Source organism: Dysidea avara, chromosome 12 (genome assembly GCF_963678975.1).
Source record: "Dysidea avara chromosome 12, odDysAvar1.4, whole genome shotgun sequence".
Taxonomy (NCBI): domain Eukaryota; kingdom Metazoa; phylum Porifera; class Demospongiae; order Dictyoceratida; family Dysideidae; genus Dysidea; species Dysidea avara.
Window position 1 is genome coordinate 4,901,740 of NC_089283.1, and position 17,606 is coordinate 4,919,345.

The 17,606-nt window shown below is 39.1% G+C and overlaps 1 protein-coding gene across 1 annotated transcript in view; it reads left to right on the top strand.

The window, feature by feature from the left end:
- The window catches only part of LOC136241489 (dynein axonemal heavy chain 7-like), a 24,995-nt gene extending 12,645 nt beyond the window's left edge, over window positions 1-12,350 (top strand). The window contains exons 35-79 of the mRNA XM_066032709.1: window positions 34-126; window positions 181-357; window positions 405-536; window positions 586-681; window positions 735-920; window positions 971-1,108; window positions 1,158-1,313; window positions 1,362-1,459; window positions 1,506-1,700; window positions 1,752-2,107; window positions 2,157-2,334; window positions 2,389-2,530; window positions 2,580-2,812; window positions 2,866-3,046; window positions 3,090-3,319; window positions 3,369-3,558; window positions 3,609-3,749; window positions 3,801-3,918; window positions 3,967-4,052; window positions 4,105-4,247; window positions 4,299-4,371; window positions 4,420-4,598; window positions 4,650-4,764; window positions 4,814-4,977; window positions 5,026-5,179; window positions 5,229-5,554; window positions 5,604-5,736; window positions 5,790-5,992; window positions 8,558-8,633; window positions 8,680-8,858; window positions 8,908-8,974; window positions 9,422-9,511; window positions 9,559-9,735; window positions 9,786-9,947; window positions 9,997-10,197; window positions 10,245-10,406; window positions 10,541-10,726; window positions 10,780-10,917; window positions 10,965-11,099; window positions 11,154-11,249; window positions 11,294-11,446; window positions 11,500-11,572; window positions 11,629-11,733; window positions 11,851-11,954; window positions 12,077-12,350. Coding sequence (XP_065888781.1) covers window positions 34-126; window positions 181-357; window positions 405-536; window positions 586-681; window positions 735-920; window positions 971-1,108; window positions 1,158-1,313; window positions 1,362-1,459; window positions 1,506-1,700; window positions 1,752-2,107; window positions 2,157-2,334; window positions 2,389-2,530; window positions 2,580-2,812; window positions 2,866-3,046; window positions 3,090-3,319; window positions 3,369-3,558; window positions 3,609-3,749; window positions 3,801-3,918; window positions 3,967-4,052; window positions 4,105-4,247; window positions 4,299-4,371; window positions 4,420-4,598; window positions 4,650-4,764; window positions 4,814-4,977; window positions 5,026-5,179; window positions 5,229-5,554; window positions 5,604-5,736; window positions 5,790-5,992; window positions 8,558-8,633; window positions 8,680-8,858; window positions 8,908-8,974; window positions 9,422-9,511; window positions 9,559-9,735; window positions 9,786-9,947; window positions 9,997-10,197; window positions 10,245-10,406; window positions 10,541-10,726; window positions 10,780-10,917; window positions 10,965-11,099; window positions 11,154-11,249; window positions 11,294-11,446; window positions 11,500-11,572; window positions 11,629-11,733; window positions 11,851-11,954; window positions 12,077-12,283 — 6,927 coding nt within the window. The 3' untranslated portion in view covers window positions 12,284-12,350. The remainder of the gene's footprint in view (window positions 1-33; window positions 127-180; window positions 358-404; window positions 537-585; window positions 682-734; window positions 921-970; window positions 1,109-1,157; window positions 1,314-1,361; window positions 1,460-1,505; window positions 1,701-1,751; window positions 2,108-2,156; window positions 2,335-2,388; window positions 2,531-2,579; window positions 2,813-2,865; window positions 3,047-3,089; window positions 3,320-3,368; window positions 3,559-3,608; window positions 3,750-3,800; window positions 3,919-3,966; window positions 4,053-4,104; window positions 4,248-4,298; window positions 4,372-4,419; window positions 4,599-4,649; window positions 4,765-4,813; window positions 4,978-5,025; window positions 5,180-5,228; window positions 5,555-5,603; window positions 5,737-5,789; window positions 5,993-8,557; window positions 8,634-8,679; window positions 8,859-8,907; window positions 8,975-9,421; window positions 9,512-9,558; window positions 9,736-9,785; window positions 9,948-9,996; window positions 10,198-10,244; window positions 10,407-10,540; window positions 10,727-10,779; window positions 10,918-10,964; window positions 11,100-11,153; window positions 11,250-11,293; window positions 11,447-11,499; window positions 11,573-11,628; window positions 11,734-11,850; window positions 11,955-12,076) is intronic.
- Window positions 12,351-17,606: the final 5,256 nt, after the last annotated feature.

Sequence of the window (17,606 nt, forward strand, 5' to 3'; positions counted from 1 at the left end):
CCAATATAGTTCTCTATGTTATGTCTTGTCTAGTTATGCTTGATGAGTGGTGAGATTATTCAGTTGGCTTCCACTACTAACCTGATATTTGAGCCAATGGACTTGGAGGTGGCCTCTCCAGCTACAGTGAGCCCCACCCACTTTTAGTAGCTACATTATTTGTTATTATAATTCTACAAGGTATCACGTTGTGGTATGATCTACATGGAACCACACATGCTGGGATGGCAACCACTGTTCCAGTCTTGGTTAGCAACTTTACCAGAACACTTGAAAGATCAACATGAGTTGCTCACACAACTGTACAATAGAATGGTACCACCATGTCTTGACTTTGTAAAGAAGGCTGGCTTTAAGGTAAAGTGATGGTCTAATGATTGAAATCATTTTTGGTTGAACAATAGGAATTGTCACCAACATCTGATTCTAACTTGACTAATTCTCTGATGAACATCCACGAGTCAATGATGGATGAACTGACAGATGAGACTAAGTTTAAACAATTGTCCCCAGAACAAGTGGAGGCTTGGATAATGGTGAGCCCCATCCACCCATTGTGCAGATACTATATGATTGACTTTACAGGGAACGTTCCTGTTTTCATGTGTGTGGTCTATGGGAGCTACTGGAGATGAGAAAAGTAGAAAAGCATTTGATTCACTTATCAGGGAATTATCTCTGGTAATTAGTCACATGTAGTTATTGTACTATTGGGTACTGAGTAATTGTAATAGGGTCCTCTGTCAATGGATATGCAAACCAAGCTTCACATTTTGGAGTCTGTAGCTGCTCCAGAAATTCCATTTGCTGTTCCATTTCCAGAAGAACAGTCAGTTTATAGCTACCGGTTTGTGAAGGAGGATTTTGGGCAGTGGGTTCCTTGGACAGATGCTATTAAGGATGCTCCAGCCATCCCTAAGGTTATCCAGTGTTTTCCCCCGTCCCACACATACATAGTTTCTCCTTACAGGATGCAAAGTTTAATACCATCATTGTGCCAACAGTGGATACAGTCCGATATACTTTCCTGATGGATGTGTTAATTAGCCATAAGAAACCTTGTCTGTTTGTTGGTCCCACTGGTACTGGAAAGTCAGTATATATCACTGTAAGTTCTGTCATTGTTATGTTTGATCACTGTTAATAATGTCTTCAAGGATTTTTTGATGAACAAGTTACCTAAGGATACATACAAGCCAGTACTGATCAACTTTTCTGCTCAAACAACATCAACACAAACACAAAACATTATTTTGTCCAAATTGGACAAACGTCGTAAAGGAGTATTTGGCCCTCCACTTGGCTGGAGAACTGTAAGAAAACCATATGTTTGTGGGAGTAACAATGATGATCATTGATAGGTTGTGTTTGTGGATGATCTCAACATGCCAGCCAGAGAAGAATATGGTGCTCAGCCTCCTATTGAATTACTACGACAATGGTTGGACCACTGGAACTGGTATGGACAGGTTATTATGACTATTAGTTTCATTGGTAGTGTACAGGTATGATCTGAAGGAGACCACAGCCATGAAACTGGTTGATATTCAACTGATAGCTGCCATGGGCCCTCCTGGTGGTGGACGCAACCCGGTCACTTCACGTTTCTTACGTCATTTTAATACGATCACTATCAATGAGTTTGATGACTCTACCATGAGTCATATCTTTAACCGAATTATGGACTGGCATCTTGCAAAGTGAGTAGTGATGTACAAATTGCTATTGACCTAGCATACTATGTCCTACAGAGGCTTTAATGCTGATTTGCGAGTTGTCGGTAAACAAATAGTAGAAGGTACTATGGCCGTGTATAAGAATGCCACCATCAACTTACTGCCTACCCCTGCTAAATCACACTACCTGTTTAACCTCAGAGACTTTGCTCGTGTTATTCAGGGTGTATTACTGGGGAGTGCTGATACAGTGCAAACTGTGGATATGTTGTTGAAACTTTGGACTCATGAGGTGTTTAGAGTTTACTATGATCGGTTGGTGGATAATTCTGATCGTGTCTGGCTGGTTAACTATCTTCAGCAAGTTATGACAGAAGTGTTTTCACGAGACTTTCATGAGCTATTCCAGCACTTGGACTCTAATAAAGATGGTAAAGTTCTGGATCGTGTCTCACATTGTTTATATCATGTAATCCATAGGTAAAGTAGATGATGATGACATGAGGAGTTTGATGTTCTGTGATTTTGTTGATCCCAAAGCTGACAACAAACCTTATGTTGAAGTTATTGATGTTGATAAGCTGCGTCTAGTAGTAGAGAACTATTTGGATGAGTTTAACAATATCTCCAAGAAGCCCATGAATTTAGTGCTGTTTAGGTCTGTAGTGTTTCACTATAGCTGTCATTGCTTTTATACATTTGTTGTTAATAGATTTGCTATTGAGCACATTTGTCGTATCAGTCGTATCGTCAAACAACCTCGCAGCCATGCTCTCTTAGTCGGAGTTGGTGGAAGTGGTCGCCAGTCTCTCACAAGACTTGCTGCATACATGGCAGATTATGAACTGTTTCAAGTGAGTAGTACAACATGCAATAACCTACCTGTTAGTATACTGAGACCAGGTGGAAATTGGTAAAGGCTATACTTCAGTGGAGTGGAGAGAAGATTTAAAGAAAATTTTGCGGAAGGGTGCAGAGGGTACCAGTAATGCTGTGTTCTTGTTCAGTGACACTCAGATCAAGGAGGAATCATTTTTGGAAGATATCAGCAACTTACTAAACTCTGGAGAGGTGCCTAACATGTTTCCTATTGATGAGAAGAATGAGATCTGTTCAAAGATGAGACAAATTGACAAGTTAGTCATTTCTCTGTTGACTACAGGCTGGTAACGTATCATGGTGATTATAGAGCTAGAGAGAAGTCCAAACAAACTGACGGAACTCCACTGGCTTTGTTTAACATGTTTGTGGACCGAGTGAGAGATCAACTTCATGTAGTGCTAGCCATGAGTCCTATCGGAGATGCCTTTCGTACTAGACTGAGAAAGTTCCCATCTTTAGTAAACTGCTGTACAATCAACTGGTTCCAGGTATGTATTTAGTTATAATGCTCTTGCATACATCTTTCCTTAGAACTGGCCAGATGATGCACTTGAAATTGTAGCTCAGCGTTTCCTGGAGGATGTGGAATTGGATGACAGCACAAGATCTGGTTGTGTACAGATGTGTAAGGAGGTTCACCAGTCTACTATCCAATTGTCTGTACGCTATTTGGATGAACTTGAAAGGCACAACTATGTTACTCCCACTTCTTATTTGGAGCTCATCTCCACTTACAAGACATTGCTGGCAAAGAAAAGAAGGTGTGTTGCAAAAATGGGTTGGGCTAGCATGTGATAACATGTTGTACAGTGAGGTGATGAAGCTAAAGAAACGTTATGAGGTGGGGCTAGAGAAGTTGGCATCAGCAGCATCACAAGTAGCTTCCATGCAAAAAGAACTGGAGGAACTACAACCCCAGTTGAAAGTGGCTGGTAAAGAAGTGGCCGAGATGATGATAGTGATTGAGAAAGAATCAAAGGAAGTTGCTGACACAGAAAAGGTATACATGTCCACATTGTAGCTGTTGATGACAAGGCTGACTGGTAATAGATTGTAAAGCAAGATGAAGCGGTAGCTAATGAACAAGCTAAAGCAGCTAAGGCCATTAAGGATGAATGTGATGCTGATCTTGCTGAAGCTATTCCTATCCTTGAGTCAGCCTTAGCTGCCCTGGACACATTAACTCCACAGGTACAATTGGGCCACTCTTATCATTATCAACATTGTTACACATGTCCTCAGGATATTACAATAGTGAAGACAATGAAGAGCCCTCCAGCTGGAGTTAAACTAGTTATGGAGGCTATTTGTATATTGAAAGGAGTCAAACCAGATAGGATCAATGACCCTAGTGGATCTGGTATGCTAAAACTTTGACACATTTCAGTTTTAGTGTTCATGTTTATAGGTAAGAAGATTGAGGACTTTTGGGGACCATCTAAGAAAATATTGGGAGACATGCAATTCTTGAAATCACTTCATGCATATGATAAAGTTAGTATAGAGCTGTACTACACATTGCAATAAGCTACTGTATTGAATGTAGGATAATATACCAGTTGCTGTCATCGCTAAAATTCGCAAGACGTACTCTTCCAACCCTGAGTTTGATCCAGAGAAGATCAAGTCTGCTAGTACAGCCGCCGAGGGGTTGTGTAAGTGGGTGTGTGCCATGGAACAGTATGACAGGTGAGCATTGCCCAATCTGTGGTCAGCACACACAACATGGCATTCCTTTAGGGTAGCTAAAGTGGTAGCCCCTAAGAAGGAGAAATTGAAAGAAGCTGAAGGAGAATTGGCAGTAGCAATGAAGGTACAGTAAATAACTAAACATTTTACTTTGTCATCCTATCTGTTTTAGTCATTAGAAGAGAAGCGTGCAAACTTGCGTCAGGTACAGGAGAAGCTAGCAAGACTTCAGGAGCAGTTTGAAGTGAATACTAAGAAAAAAGCTGACCTAGAATTTCAAGTAGACCAGTGTTCCAAGAAACTCGACCGTGCTGAGAAGCTGATTGGTGGTCTAGGAGGAGAGAAGGATCGGTGAGTATAATGTGGTCACAGTAGAGTGGATATAAACTAGTACCTCTACAGTTGGAGTCAGGCTGCTACAGAGCTAGGAGAAAAGTATAATAGTTTAACAGGCGATGTATTAATATCTGCTGGAGTAGTAGCATATTTGGGAGCTTTCACTTCAGCATTTAGACAAGTCAGTGTCACTCTCTGTATGACACCTGCACATATTGTTGACTGTATAGCATCAAACTGAGGAATGGTTAAAGTTATGCAAACGAAGGAGCATTCCTTCTTCATCTGATTTTGGCCTCAGTGCAACATTAGGAGAACAGGTGAAAATTCGTGAGTGGAACATCTTTGGATTACCTACTGACACATTCTCTGTTGAGAATGGTATAATCATCAGGTCAGTTAGCTAGTATCTCATGCTGTAGTGACTAAACTGTTCTTGTAGCAATGCTCGTCGATGGCCTCTCATGATTGATCCTCAGGGTCAAGCCAACAAATGGGTAAAGAACATGGAGAAGGCTAACAACCTACATGTCATCAAGCTGTCTGATTCAGACTTTGTGCGAACACTTGAGAACTGTATACAGTTTGGAACTCCAGTGCGTTTGTCTATTAGCCTATTTGTGTGTATTTGTTGTGTTTGTGTAGATTTTGCTAGAAAATATTGGAGAAGAGCTTGATCCCATCTTAGAGCCTTTGCTGCTCAAACAGACGTTTAAACAGGCTGGCAGTATTTGCATCAAGTTGGGTGACAGTACTATTGAGTATTCCAAAGACTTTCGGTTTTACATGACCACAAAGTTACGTAATCCTCACTACCTGCCAGAGACATCAGTCAAAGTGACACTACTCAACTTTATGATTACAATGGAAGGACTGCTTGATCAGTTACTTGGTATTGTAGTGTCCCAAGAAAGACCAGAACTGGAGGAAGAAAAGAGTCAGTTGATCTTGCAGAGTGCAGAGAACAAAAAGTGGGTGGAGCTGATGTAGTGACAGCATTATTGCTACAATTCAATGTAGGAAACTTAAAGAAATTGAGGATAAGATTCTAGAGGTGTTATCCTCATCAGAAGGAAACATTTTAGAAGATGAACGTGCCATTGAGGTTCTGTCTTCATCAAAAGTTCTTGCTAATGAGATCCAGGAGAAACAGGTCAGCATACTGAGAGACTATCGTCTAAGGTACATGTATAATTGTTGCTATAGGCAGTTGCTGAAGTTACAGAACATAAGATAGACACTACTAGAATGGGCTACAAGCCAATAGCACAACATTCGTCAGTGTTGTTCTTTTCCATAGCAGATCTGGCAAACATTGAGCCAATGTACCAATACTCACTACCGTGGTTCATCAACCTGTTTGTTAATTCTATTGATAACTCTGAGAAGTCTGATGTCTTAGAGGAGAGGTGAGGTTCAACGTAGAGTCTGGTGTTTGAATAGTGACAGTAGATGATTTTTTTTGCTGCTCTTTTCTGGGTTTGATAGGATAGACTGTCTTTTCAATAAAATAAAATTGAAGAATAAGGACTGTATTAACTAATGGAAAACTGGGACTTTATACTCTTACCAGTGTACTACACCGAGGTAGCAACCAATTACTGAACATGCACCAGCACCATATCCAAAATTTAATGTCATTAGAAGCATAGTCTATGTGCCCATGCTTTTCTACTAACACCTCTTCTATATCAATGACATCACTAGTACTAAATATCAAACAGTACAGTAGTACTGTTTAAGTAGGGATCCCCCTGAAAATGACGTGCGCCACCTAAAATGCTGCCTTCAAAAATCATCCTAGAGACATCTTATGCCACAAAAATCACCTTTACGGATATAATATTAGTCCATCTAACATGAAATACAGCATTAAAAACAAGAAAACACTTACCGGTGACCGGATATAGAATTTTTTTTTTAAATCGCCAAAACTTGAAATTCCATCTGCCTCACTCACTCACTCACTGACTACAGTCGCATGCATAGAGGCCAAACAAAGCAGTGCACAGCCACCATTTTATGCCACAATAATAAACTCACCAGTGGGATGTGCCTTTTAGGTTCCAACGAGTGTAGGCCCTCCGTGCCTTGTCGTTTCTTTTATCTTCAATCAGGCTGCTTGTCTTCTTCATCCAACGAAACCATATTGAGGCATTAATTTTCCATATCAACACTTTCATATTTAGATGCCACAGAATTATTTCAGAGCTCTAGTGGATTTCAGAAGCATTTCAGTCCCGGTGCTACTATAAGAGGTATCAAAGCTAGCTAGATACCTGCAACTTTGTGATTAGGATCCCGTTTGCGATAGGTTCTCGACCACAACCATCAAATAAAGATCTATGTGGACTGATGGCAATAGAGTGCGGAGACTACACCTCTTAATAATCTAGCTATTTACTTAACAATAAACAAGATGACCTCGCTAGCTGCACACCCCTTTGTTGACTCGAGATACTCTAATACAACAGTCACTCTAATACAACAGATATTCTAATAGAACAGTCACAAGTTACACTGTAACTAGCTGTGCCACAACAAAAAAAACTAAACAAACTAGTATTTTAAATAAAAATGAAATAGGATAAAAAGTAGTGAAACAAGAGATGAATGATGGTATTACAGCATAGCTCGGTGGGAATGTCCCTACTTTGGCACATTAGCTATAATTTTGTTCAATGCCAAAGTAGGGACTTGCTCACCTAGCTATGCTGTAATACCATCATTCATCTCTTGTTTCACTACTTTTTATTGTATAGATCTCTACTTCATTTTTCATTAACAATTTTTAAAATACTCAAGTACTTTATGCGGATGACATATTGATAAATAAAGTAATTAACGCGGAAACTGACACCATATGCCTTCAAAATGATCTTCTCGCTCTGAAAAACTGATAGCAAATGGATTACTAATGCATACACCTTGCTATATCAAAGAAAAACAGTTACATAAAACATTGTTATTAAATTATGATCAGCAAATCCAGTAAAACAAATCAGCATGGTACCTAGGTATGGAACTTGGAAAGAACACATCAATGAAGTATGTAGTATAGCCATTAACACAAAGCATTTTTACAGTGAAATCTTTTTAGATGCCCTAAATTCAATTGTTGCTTACACATCTATAGTGAGGCCTATACTGGAATACACAGCTAAAGTGTGGTTACCACATGTACAGATAAACAAAATTGCAACGAAGTTCAGCTCGCTTTGTTATGAATTGTTTTCATTGTAATCAACATGTTAGAACAACTCAAGTGGCCATCACTTGAACAAAGGAGAAAATTTCAATTCTTTTCTTCATAACTGAATCCTATCTGAATCCATTTTTACCCTCAACCATCAATTTATGGAACGGATTACCTCAGTCAATACACAGCCTTACAAAATTTGATGATTTATCTGCTCACCTCTTCCCCATAGATCATAGCTGATTGTATAGCTATCTGTGCTTTATAACTCATCCTGTGAGTTATAAATAAATAAATAAATGCAGGATAACCCACAGAACACAACAGTAAATAGTCAATACAGATCAGTACACAATTAAACCTTCCCAGGTATTTCACTTAAGACGTTAGGAAGGATTTAGTTATCCCACACTCAATGAAATTCTGTAATTGTGCAAACTGAGCACATTCAATGTTCACACTTAATTTTAACACTGTATGCATGTATCATACAACAATTCATGTGTACTGCATAGAATATCCAGTGCTACAAGATCATAGAAAAATGACATTTGAAATGCTGTGTTGTGTACTGCAATGCCATTCATGGCCATGGCAAGATTGTCAAGCTAGTCACAAGTATAATTTATGCTGTATGTTAGGTATGTGGCTAAAGAAATGTGCTGCTATTGCATCCTAATACTATCTTTTCCTAAATAGTAGATACATTATACACTGTGTTACAAACTGTACACATGTAGTTTTTAGCCATCTAACTGTTTTTTCTACCTTTTAGACTGCGTCACTTACAGGATCACTTCACTTACAGTTTATATGTTAATGTTTGTCGTTCACTGTTTGAGAAAGACAAGGTAGACTACTGTTATACTGCTCTGTACTTATTTGTGTTGTGTGTAGTTACTCTTTTCCTTCCTGCTCTGTGTCAACCTACTTAAGCACAGGAAAGAAGTAAAGGAGGAGGAATGGAGGTTTCTTCTCACTGGAGGTATTGGTCTAGATAATCCACATGTTAATCCTACCAAATGGTTGCCTGATAAGTCATGGAATGAGATTTGTCGTCTTGATGATATTCCCAGGTAGAAATTCATGTTATTTCAAGCATCAAATTATATGTACTGATTTCAGCTTTAAGCATCTTCGAATAAAGTTTGCATCCCAAACAAGTGAATGGCAAAAGATATATGACAGTGTGGTAAGTGATTGTTGGAAAGGCACAGTTTTCTAATGGTAGTATCCATGGCCTAGTGAACTGTAAGAGTACAGGTTTGATCCCATTGGAATTTATTTTCTGCATATAGGTATAGGAATGATTAAGCCCATGTAGCAGGGGCGGGTCCAGACTTTTAAAAAGGGAGGTTCCACTCTGGAATTCAACTTCAGCCTAGCTGTAAGTTGAAGACCAAAAAAAAAAAAAAAAAAAAAAAAGTCATCACCTGCTCACAATAACTGCCCCTCACCATAGATGCCCTCACCAACTATATTTCCTTATTTATAACTAGATACATACCTTGCTACGCTGATCCTCGAAAGACTACTGTGACTGCTCTATTAGAGTATCTCGATTTGACTGCTCTATTTTGCTTTTGTCTTGAACTGTCCACCCCATCACATGTACTGTAACTACTGTATGACACAATAGGAACCACAAAATGAGCCATTGCCAAAAGATTGGGGACATCTTGAACACTTTCAACAACTACTGTTGCTGCGTTGCCTAAGACCTGACAAAGTTAGCACCCAAAAGGTTTTGTGTTGTTGTTCATGCATTGTTCTTAGGTTGTACCGGCAGTACAAGACTTCGTTACTGCTAAATTAGGTCACAAATTTATAGAACCACCTCCATTTGACCTGGGCAAGGCATTTGGTGACTCACACAGTTGTGCTCCTCTTATCTTTGTGTTGTCCCCTGGTGCTGATCCAATGGCCTCACTGCTGAAATTTGCTGATGACCAGGTAAGGGTGTGATTGTTGCCCATAAACAGTTGACCATGAGATGATGATAGGGATTTGGAGGTGCCAAGCTCAGTTCACTATCACTTGGGCAAGGTCAAGGACCAATTGCTCTTTCTATGATAGAATCTGGTCAAAAGGAGGGGACTTGGGTGGTACTCCAGAACTGTCATCTAGCTGCTTCATGGATGTCTACTCTAGAAAGAGTGTGTGAGGTGAGTGTGTTATGTTTTTGAAGAATGTATGCTTATTCGCATCATGCAGGAATTCAACCCTGACACTACTCATCCTGACTTTAGGCTATGGTTAACCAGTTATCCATCACAGAATTTCCCAGTCTCTGTACTCCAGAATGGAGTGAAGATGACCAATGAACCTCCGAAGGGGATGAAGGCCAACATCTTACGATCATACCTAGGTGATCCTGTCTCTGACCCAGAATTCTTTAATGGGTGCAAGAAACCCGTAAGTTACAGACTCACCATGCTTATGTGATGTATGGCATTGTATAGCACGAGTGGAAGAAATTGTTGTTTGGCCTGTGCTTTTTCCATGCTCTTGTCCAAGAGAGGAGAAAGTTTGGAGCACTGGGTTGGAATATTCCTTACGAATTCAATGAAACTGATCTACGTATCAGTGTTCGTCAACTACAAATGTTTCTCAATGAATATGAGGTCAGTATATAGCTAAGTATAGTTGTATGGTCGTCTAATACATCACTGGCAAGGATCAAATTGATAGGGAATGTGCAATTAAGTAGAATAAAAGTTCACATCAGTTATGAGGCTAATTTACTGGGTTGTTACAGGAAGTTCCATTTGATGCACTACGCTACCTTACTGGTCAATGTAACTACGGTGGACGTGTGACTGATGACTGGGATCGTCGTACACTTGTCTGTATCCTGAATAAGTACTACTGCTCAGAGATCATCTCTACTCCACAATACCCATTCTCTGGTAGTGGAATATACTATTCTCCTGATGATGGTGATGTAAGTTGTCATCTTTAACATGCCCTAGATGGTAACTGGTGTGGTGTATATAGTATGATCACTATTTGGAGTACATGAGATCCCTACCTATTATACCTCATCCTGAAGTGTTTGGGATGCATGCTAATGCTGACATCACCAAGGACCAGCAGGAGACCAATCAACTATTTGACAGCATCCTGCTAACACAAGTGGGTGGGGCTACTTTTGCTGCATGTAAAATTATTTTGGTCACTAGGCTAGAGCAAGTTCTGGAGGGGGAAAATCAAATGATGAGATTCTTCAAGAGGTTTCTGGAGATATTTTAGCGAAGTTGCCGAAACAGTTTGACACAGAAGAGGGACTAAGAAAGTATCCTACAACATATACTCAGGTGAGGTCATTTATTTGGTGTGTGTGTGTGTGTGGATAAGTGTGTCTGCCACAGAGTATGAACACAGTACTAGTACAGGAGATGGTACGATTCAACAGGTTAACTGTTGTGGTTCGTGGCAGTCTTATCAACTTACAAAAAGCCATCAAGGTAATGAAATATGTCAAATCTTTTTCTAAAGTTGTTTCTCACAGGGTCTAGTAGTAATGAATTCAGAATTGGAAGAAGTAGCTGACAGCATTCTGAAGGGGAAAATCCCTGGATTGTGGAAGAAAAAGTCTTACCCATCATTGAAGCCATTGGGTAGTTATGTCAATGATCTGCTAACTAGACTGAAGTTTTTACAGGTTAGCTATATACTATCACAATTTGGATTATTATCTTGATTTTTTTCACACAGGACTGGTTTGATCAAGGACCTCCTCCAGTATTCTGGGTGTCTGGCTTCTTTTTCACACAAGCTTTCCTTACTGGTACCTGAAACATCAATACATTATATGCAAATGCTATATATTATCTTTCTATATAGGAGCGCAGCAGAATTTTGCTAGACGTTATCGTATTCCAATTGATCTGCTGGGGTTTGACTTTGAAATGCTTGAAGACAAGAAATACAAAGTTCCTCCAGATGATGGTATGGGGAGCTATTACACACACACACACACACACACACACACACACACACACACACACACACACACACACACACACACACACACACACACACACAGATCATCCATTTTTCTTTTAGGAGTGTACATCAATGGTCTGTTTATTGAGGGAGCCTGCTGGGACCACAAAACCAAACTGATCGGTGAATCTCAACCTAAACAATTAAACGACTTAATGCCAGTGGTCAGTTGACATACCTAACACAGTGACATGTATATTTATGTATTTAATCTTGATCTTGTATTATGAGTTGAAGTGGTGCTAATAAGCTGTACCCTTAAATTACTGATTTATTGCTCACATAGATATGGTTGAAACCATGCAAGAGAGATGATATACCAGTGAAGCAGACTTACACTGCTCCAGTATACAAAACCAGTGATCGAAGGGGTACCCTCTCCACCACTGGCCACTCTACTAACTATGTTGTAGCTATGAAGATACCATCAGATCAACCAGAGGAACACTGGATACAGAGGGGTGTTGCCTTACTCTGTCAATTGGATGACTAATGTATTATTGTATTATATTGTCCATGTACATGTTCTATTTGTCAATTTAATAGTGTCCAAATCATAATAGGTGCTTTAGTTATAGATCATGCAGTACATATGTACAATAGTTGAGCTGTGTATTGTTGTGGCTGACGCATTCAATGAGCTACATCCTTGGCAGTGCCTGCATGTATATGTGGTCTTGTTAAACACATTATTATCAGGGACCTACTGCACATAATAGGCACATGAAAGTATTGTAAATTATTCAGCATGCATACTCTAGTACAGCAGTAAGTGAATCTAATAAAGCAATCTACTCTTTCAGTAGACTTGTTTAATTCATGAACCAATATTTTGTACATTGCATAACCTACTCCTATATATATATAGTTCAGTACAATTTAAGCTGGAGTATTGAAACGTTATAACAACGTTAACTTAGTGATTTGACAATACAAGTGACCTAGTCTTATACTTAGTCACATCAATGACTGCATATAAGCTTGTCATTTTCACAAAATAATACTTATTAAAGTGCATTATATATTATTTCAATTTTGCTATGTAGTACTCCTATAATAAACTTAATAGAATTAAAGCTTATAGAGATTGCACACCTAGACCTTCCAAAAGTTGGAACTCAAACCACACTGCAACATTTCTGCTGTGCAGGACTGCCAAGAAGAAGGGGGGAAACTGGGCACTTTGTTCTAAGCCACCCCAGGCTGCAAGTGCATGGCTTCAAAGCTTGTTAAAAAATTGTCCAACCTTCAGGTCACTTCAGTGTATATGGCATCAATTTTAAGACGTAAATTGCTACAGCTTCCGGAGTTACACCCCCAACCCCCCTTGAAATTCTACTCTATTCTACAGACATACTACAAGATATAGGCGGAGGAGGGGGGAGGGGGGTAGAGGGGCCATCCCCCATCCCCCCCCCCCCCCCATTTTTATGAGACACTGTTTGCAAGAAAAGATCGAGATACTCTAATAAAACAGTCAGGATCAAGATACTCTAATAGAGTAGTCACAGTATTCAGAGAAGCAGTGTAGCAAGCTACTTTGCTACGTATAAGTAATTGGTGGAGAGCAGCTATTATCAGCAGGCAGTGACCTTTTTTTTTTTTGTCTTCATCTTACAGCTGGCCTGGCCGGCTGGCCCCCTCACTCTTTGGCCTGCTCACCACCCCTGCTACAAGATTTTTATTGTGTTCACCTGTATTTAATCAGCTCTAGAATTGCCACCACTATGCTCTGCTTATTTTTCGTTTTATAACTGATCTTTTATAGATCAACATGACTGTAATTGTTGTAACTACCATATAATAAAATATACTATGTCTGGTTGACTTGATGTACACTTTAAGCAGTGTGATATATAAATTCAATCCAATTGAAATGATTTCACTTAGTTAAAGTGGCCCACAAGGCTTATGCTTATTAAATTTCAGTCAAACTTATTACCAAATTCAATCTCAGAATGAGGCTAAATTTGCAAGTTTTCTTATGGGGGGGCATGCCCCCTAGACCTCCTATATAGTATATATGCTTCACACACTGTACTAGCTCTAGCTACTAGATGTATCAACCAACTGCAACTTTTCTTAGCCCCACTATAGATGCCCCTAGCTTAGCACCCCCTTGGGAAATCCTGGATCTTCCCTTGATTTCAATGCTATAATTTATAGTAAATGTTTTACGAGATGTGATAGTCAATTAATACATAGTGGATGTGTCAGTTCAACTCAACTGGTACTAGGAGAAACTACAACCTACCGTCATATCGGCCACTAGTAGGTCTACCTACTCTGAGGCTAATTGGTTGACACAAAAGTAGTCTCAGTCATGCTCCCCACTCTTTCTTTACTGCACAAGGCTAACACCAAAGATGTTACTCTGACACTCTAATAACCTGTGTAAACACCTACTGAAATATTAACCACCATGTTGTGAAGACAAGATGTGATGTGTGTTCTCTCTTCTCCACAAGTGATGAATATATAGGAATTAAGCCAAATACCCACCTAATATACTAGCATTATGCTGGTATAGCACTCCAGCCTATTATGCTTTTTTTATTATGCTGGCATATTTGACGCAGGCCTAGTAATCGACATTGTTGCATTCATATGTAAGTAAGAGTTGTATGGGACTAGTTGTGCTCATTATGTCACGCATCCTTCAGCAGTTATTACAGGAAGCTACATTAATCCAAAGCCAGAGCACTTCATCCCCCAAACAATTTAAAATTACATAATGTATACACTTAATTTAATGTCATAAAAGTTGTGTTCAAGGATTGCTTTGTGTTTTTGTAGGCATTTATATAAGTTTCATATATAAGAGAACATATTAGTAATTTAGTAGTCATGCAAAACATAACAGTACTAGTTGCTCACCTAATCCAGAAAGGTTATGTCAGTTATGCTTATGCACCTATCAATATTAAGCCCCATTACCCCCCTCCCGGGCGTACATGGGAAATTTAACCTTTAAAAATCGCCCCACTCAGGGGCGGATCCGGGGGGGGGGGGGGGGCTTTTGGGGCTGAAGCCCCCCCCTTCATATTTAGGCTTTACTTGATCAATATGCTGAGTATTATAATGAAATTTTGTCTTAGCATAATTATATGATCACTAATAATACAAATACTCATAAAACCACCTTATAAACATCTTTCCAAGGTATTATCAGTGGATTTATGCTAAAGTTTATGCAATAAGGACCCGGACCAGCATTGGAGGTGTACAAGATCGAGATACTCTAATAGAGCAGTCAGCTAACTACTCTAATAGAACATTCACTGGAAACATCATAGTGTTGATTCTGTTATGGAATTTTTCCAAATCTGTCTGCGCCTATACATACAATAAAGTGTATTGGTCTGTTTAAAGGGCTTCATTCATCTACCTGTGTAGTTAATATGTATGGTAATACTCAATTCAGGTACACAAATTCCATTGAAAATGCTCTCAGATTCAATCTTGTATTGTTCAAATTTCAAAATTTTCCACTTTCAACATTATTATTCTAACATGCACTTATTCACTGTTGTGCAATTGTGAGAGGGGTGCATCATGTACTTGATTGTCTGTACCTACCCAAACTTTTCCATTAACAAAATGCTTCAGAGAGCCATACCTATAATCTAAATGTAGTATATAAAATATCTACAGGCAGAAAATATTATGAATTTTATGTGGAAATGTCCCCAAATTGCACTATTTTAGGATATATTTTTCAAAATTTTCCTGGGGGGGCATGCCCCCAGACCCCCCTAGTTCCAGCATGCGAACCCAAGAGATAAGTACCTTGAGTTAGCCCCCCCCTTTTATAAATCCTAGATCCGCCCCTGCCACTAGTGGGGAATTTGACTGTTTAAATTTTTTAGCATTTGCTTGACTTTATAAGCTATGTACCTCCTGCAAGAATAACCTACTTTCCCAAAGTACACTACGTGGGGATTTGACTACTTGTCATGCCCCACGGGTGGGGAATTTGATTTTTGAAAAAGTCAAATCCCCACCTTCCCCCCACCCTTGCCCGGGAGGGGGGTGGTGGGGCATAATATTGATAGGTGCATTTAGACCTTATCACAAAAGTGAGAATAGTAACATAATATTATTAGTATTACTTTTTACTGTATACAGAAACCTCCATGTACAGTAGATAGTATAAATAATTTAACTGTATAAATAAAGGTATGCATTAATTCTGGTGTATGGCTGTAGAAATCATCGATTAATCACCCTGTGTTTCACTTGATATTCACTGGAAAAATCACTAAATGTATCGGCCACCCACTCCTTATCTTGTCCATCATCAGTAGATCTAGAATTGTTATTCTTCTTGGCCTCGTAACCATGACAACAGTTATACCATGTTATATCAGTTCCTACCTTTTGTCTGGTTTCCAGGATATTCATCATCTTTTGTACTTCATTGTCTCCCTGGTGTCTATTAGAGCTGAAACAAATGTTCGATTTGCTCGGATATTTGCTCGGTATTGTTAGTATTCGAATACCTAAACAGGTATTCGAATACAAACTTGAACAACTAAGCTTTTAGCAATATTTTAGTATTTCTGAGTAATTCTACAAGTAATTAAATGTATTTATACAAATATTTCTAATTAACCTTCTTTAAAACGTTAACTCTAATGCATTTGAAGTGCTACCACAAGGTTTGGAATAGGCAATTACAAATCAAATCACATGAATTCAATCAATATAGCACATTTAAACTATTCGAATTATTCGCTTGTTTTACTATTCAAACTATTCGAATACTAAATTTGATATTCGTTTCAGCTCTAGTGTCTATCGTCTATTATCATTTTTTACACACCCCATCATTCACAGCTCATTGCAATATCAGACGAGCCCCCCACACAGTGATGGGATTACCCCACAAACTTAATACTGTAATACTAGAGTTGAGTGATAATCCTGTGGCTAGTTCGTCTGCTCCATGTAACAGTATAATACCACACTGGTATACACTCAGTTTCCTGATCCTGCTCTTACTAACAGCTCCTGCAATGACAGTGATGCCATCATCACAAATGTTGCTACTTCGAATTCCCATCCAAAGCTCTTGTAGTATATTATTCACTTGTAGTAGCTCACCAATACACCTGGCACCTGTAGTGATCAGTAGACAACAAAAATTACTACATGTTCTCATGAGGGACTAATGATGGCCTAATGTGGTGGAGAAAATGTCAGACCACCCATTAACTATCTTTATTTGTGGACATATAAAAAAACTTTTTTTGCCATTGTGCAATTTTTAATCAACCCATTAATGGCCACTGCCACCGTATGGCGGCATGGCATCATAACTCACTCATAGAATAAACATCAGCCTTGTCATAAGGGCAAGGGCATACCCAGGATTTTTCCAAGGGGTAGGGGAGCTTCCAGATTTGGTATATAGGGCACAGCCCCCAGCCAAGTGCACTGACAGAGTTTGAGCATCAAATCTTCAAAATTTACTAGTTTATTCTCTATAACAATATATGCTTAGTTGCTTAGCTCCCTATATATAAGTCCTATCCTTTTTAATATGGCTGCCAGGCTGGTCAGGGGTATTGTAGTGACCCAAATAGCTATATCAAATTATCCAGTTTAAAAATTCAAATCAATTTTAGCGTTTCAAGCTAGTCTAATAGTCTTGCATTTATCACTAGTATTCCTTAACAGGGGCGGATCTAGGATTTCAGAAGGGGGAGTGCTAACATAATGGTTGGTTGGCTAAGAAAAGTGACAACCGGTTAATACAACTAGCTCAGCATGCGCAGCATGCTCTATCTAGGGGGGTCTGGGGGAATTCCCCC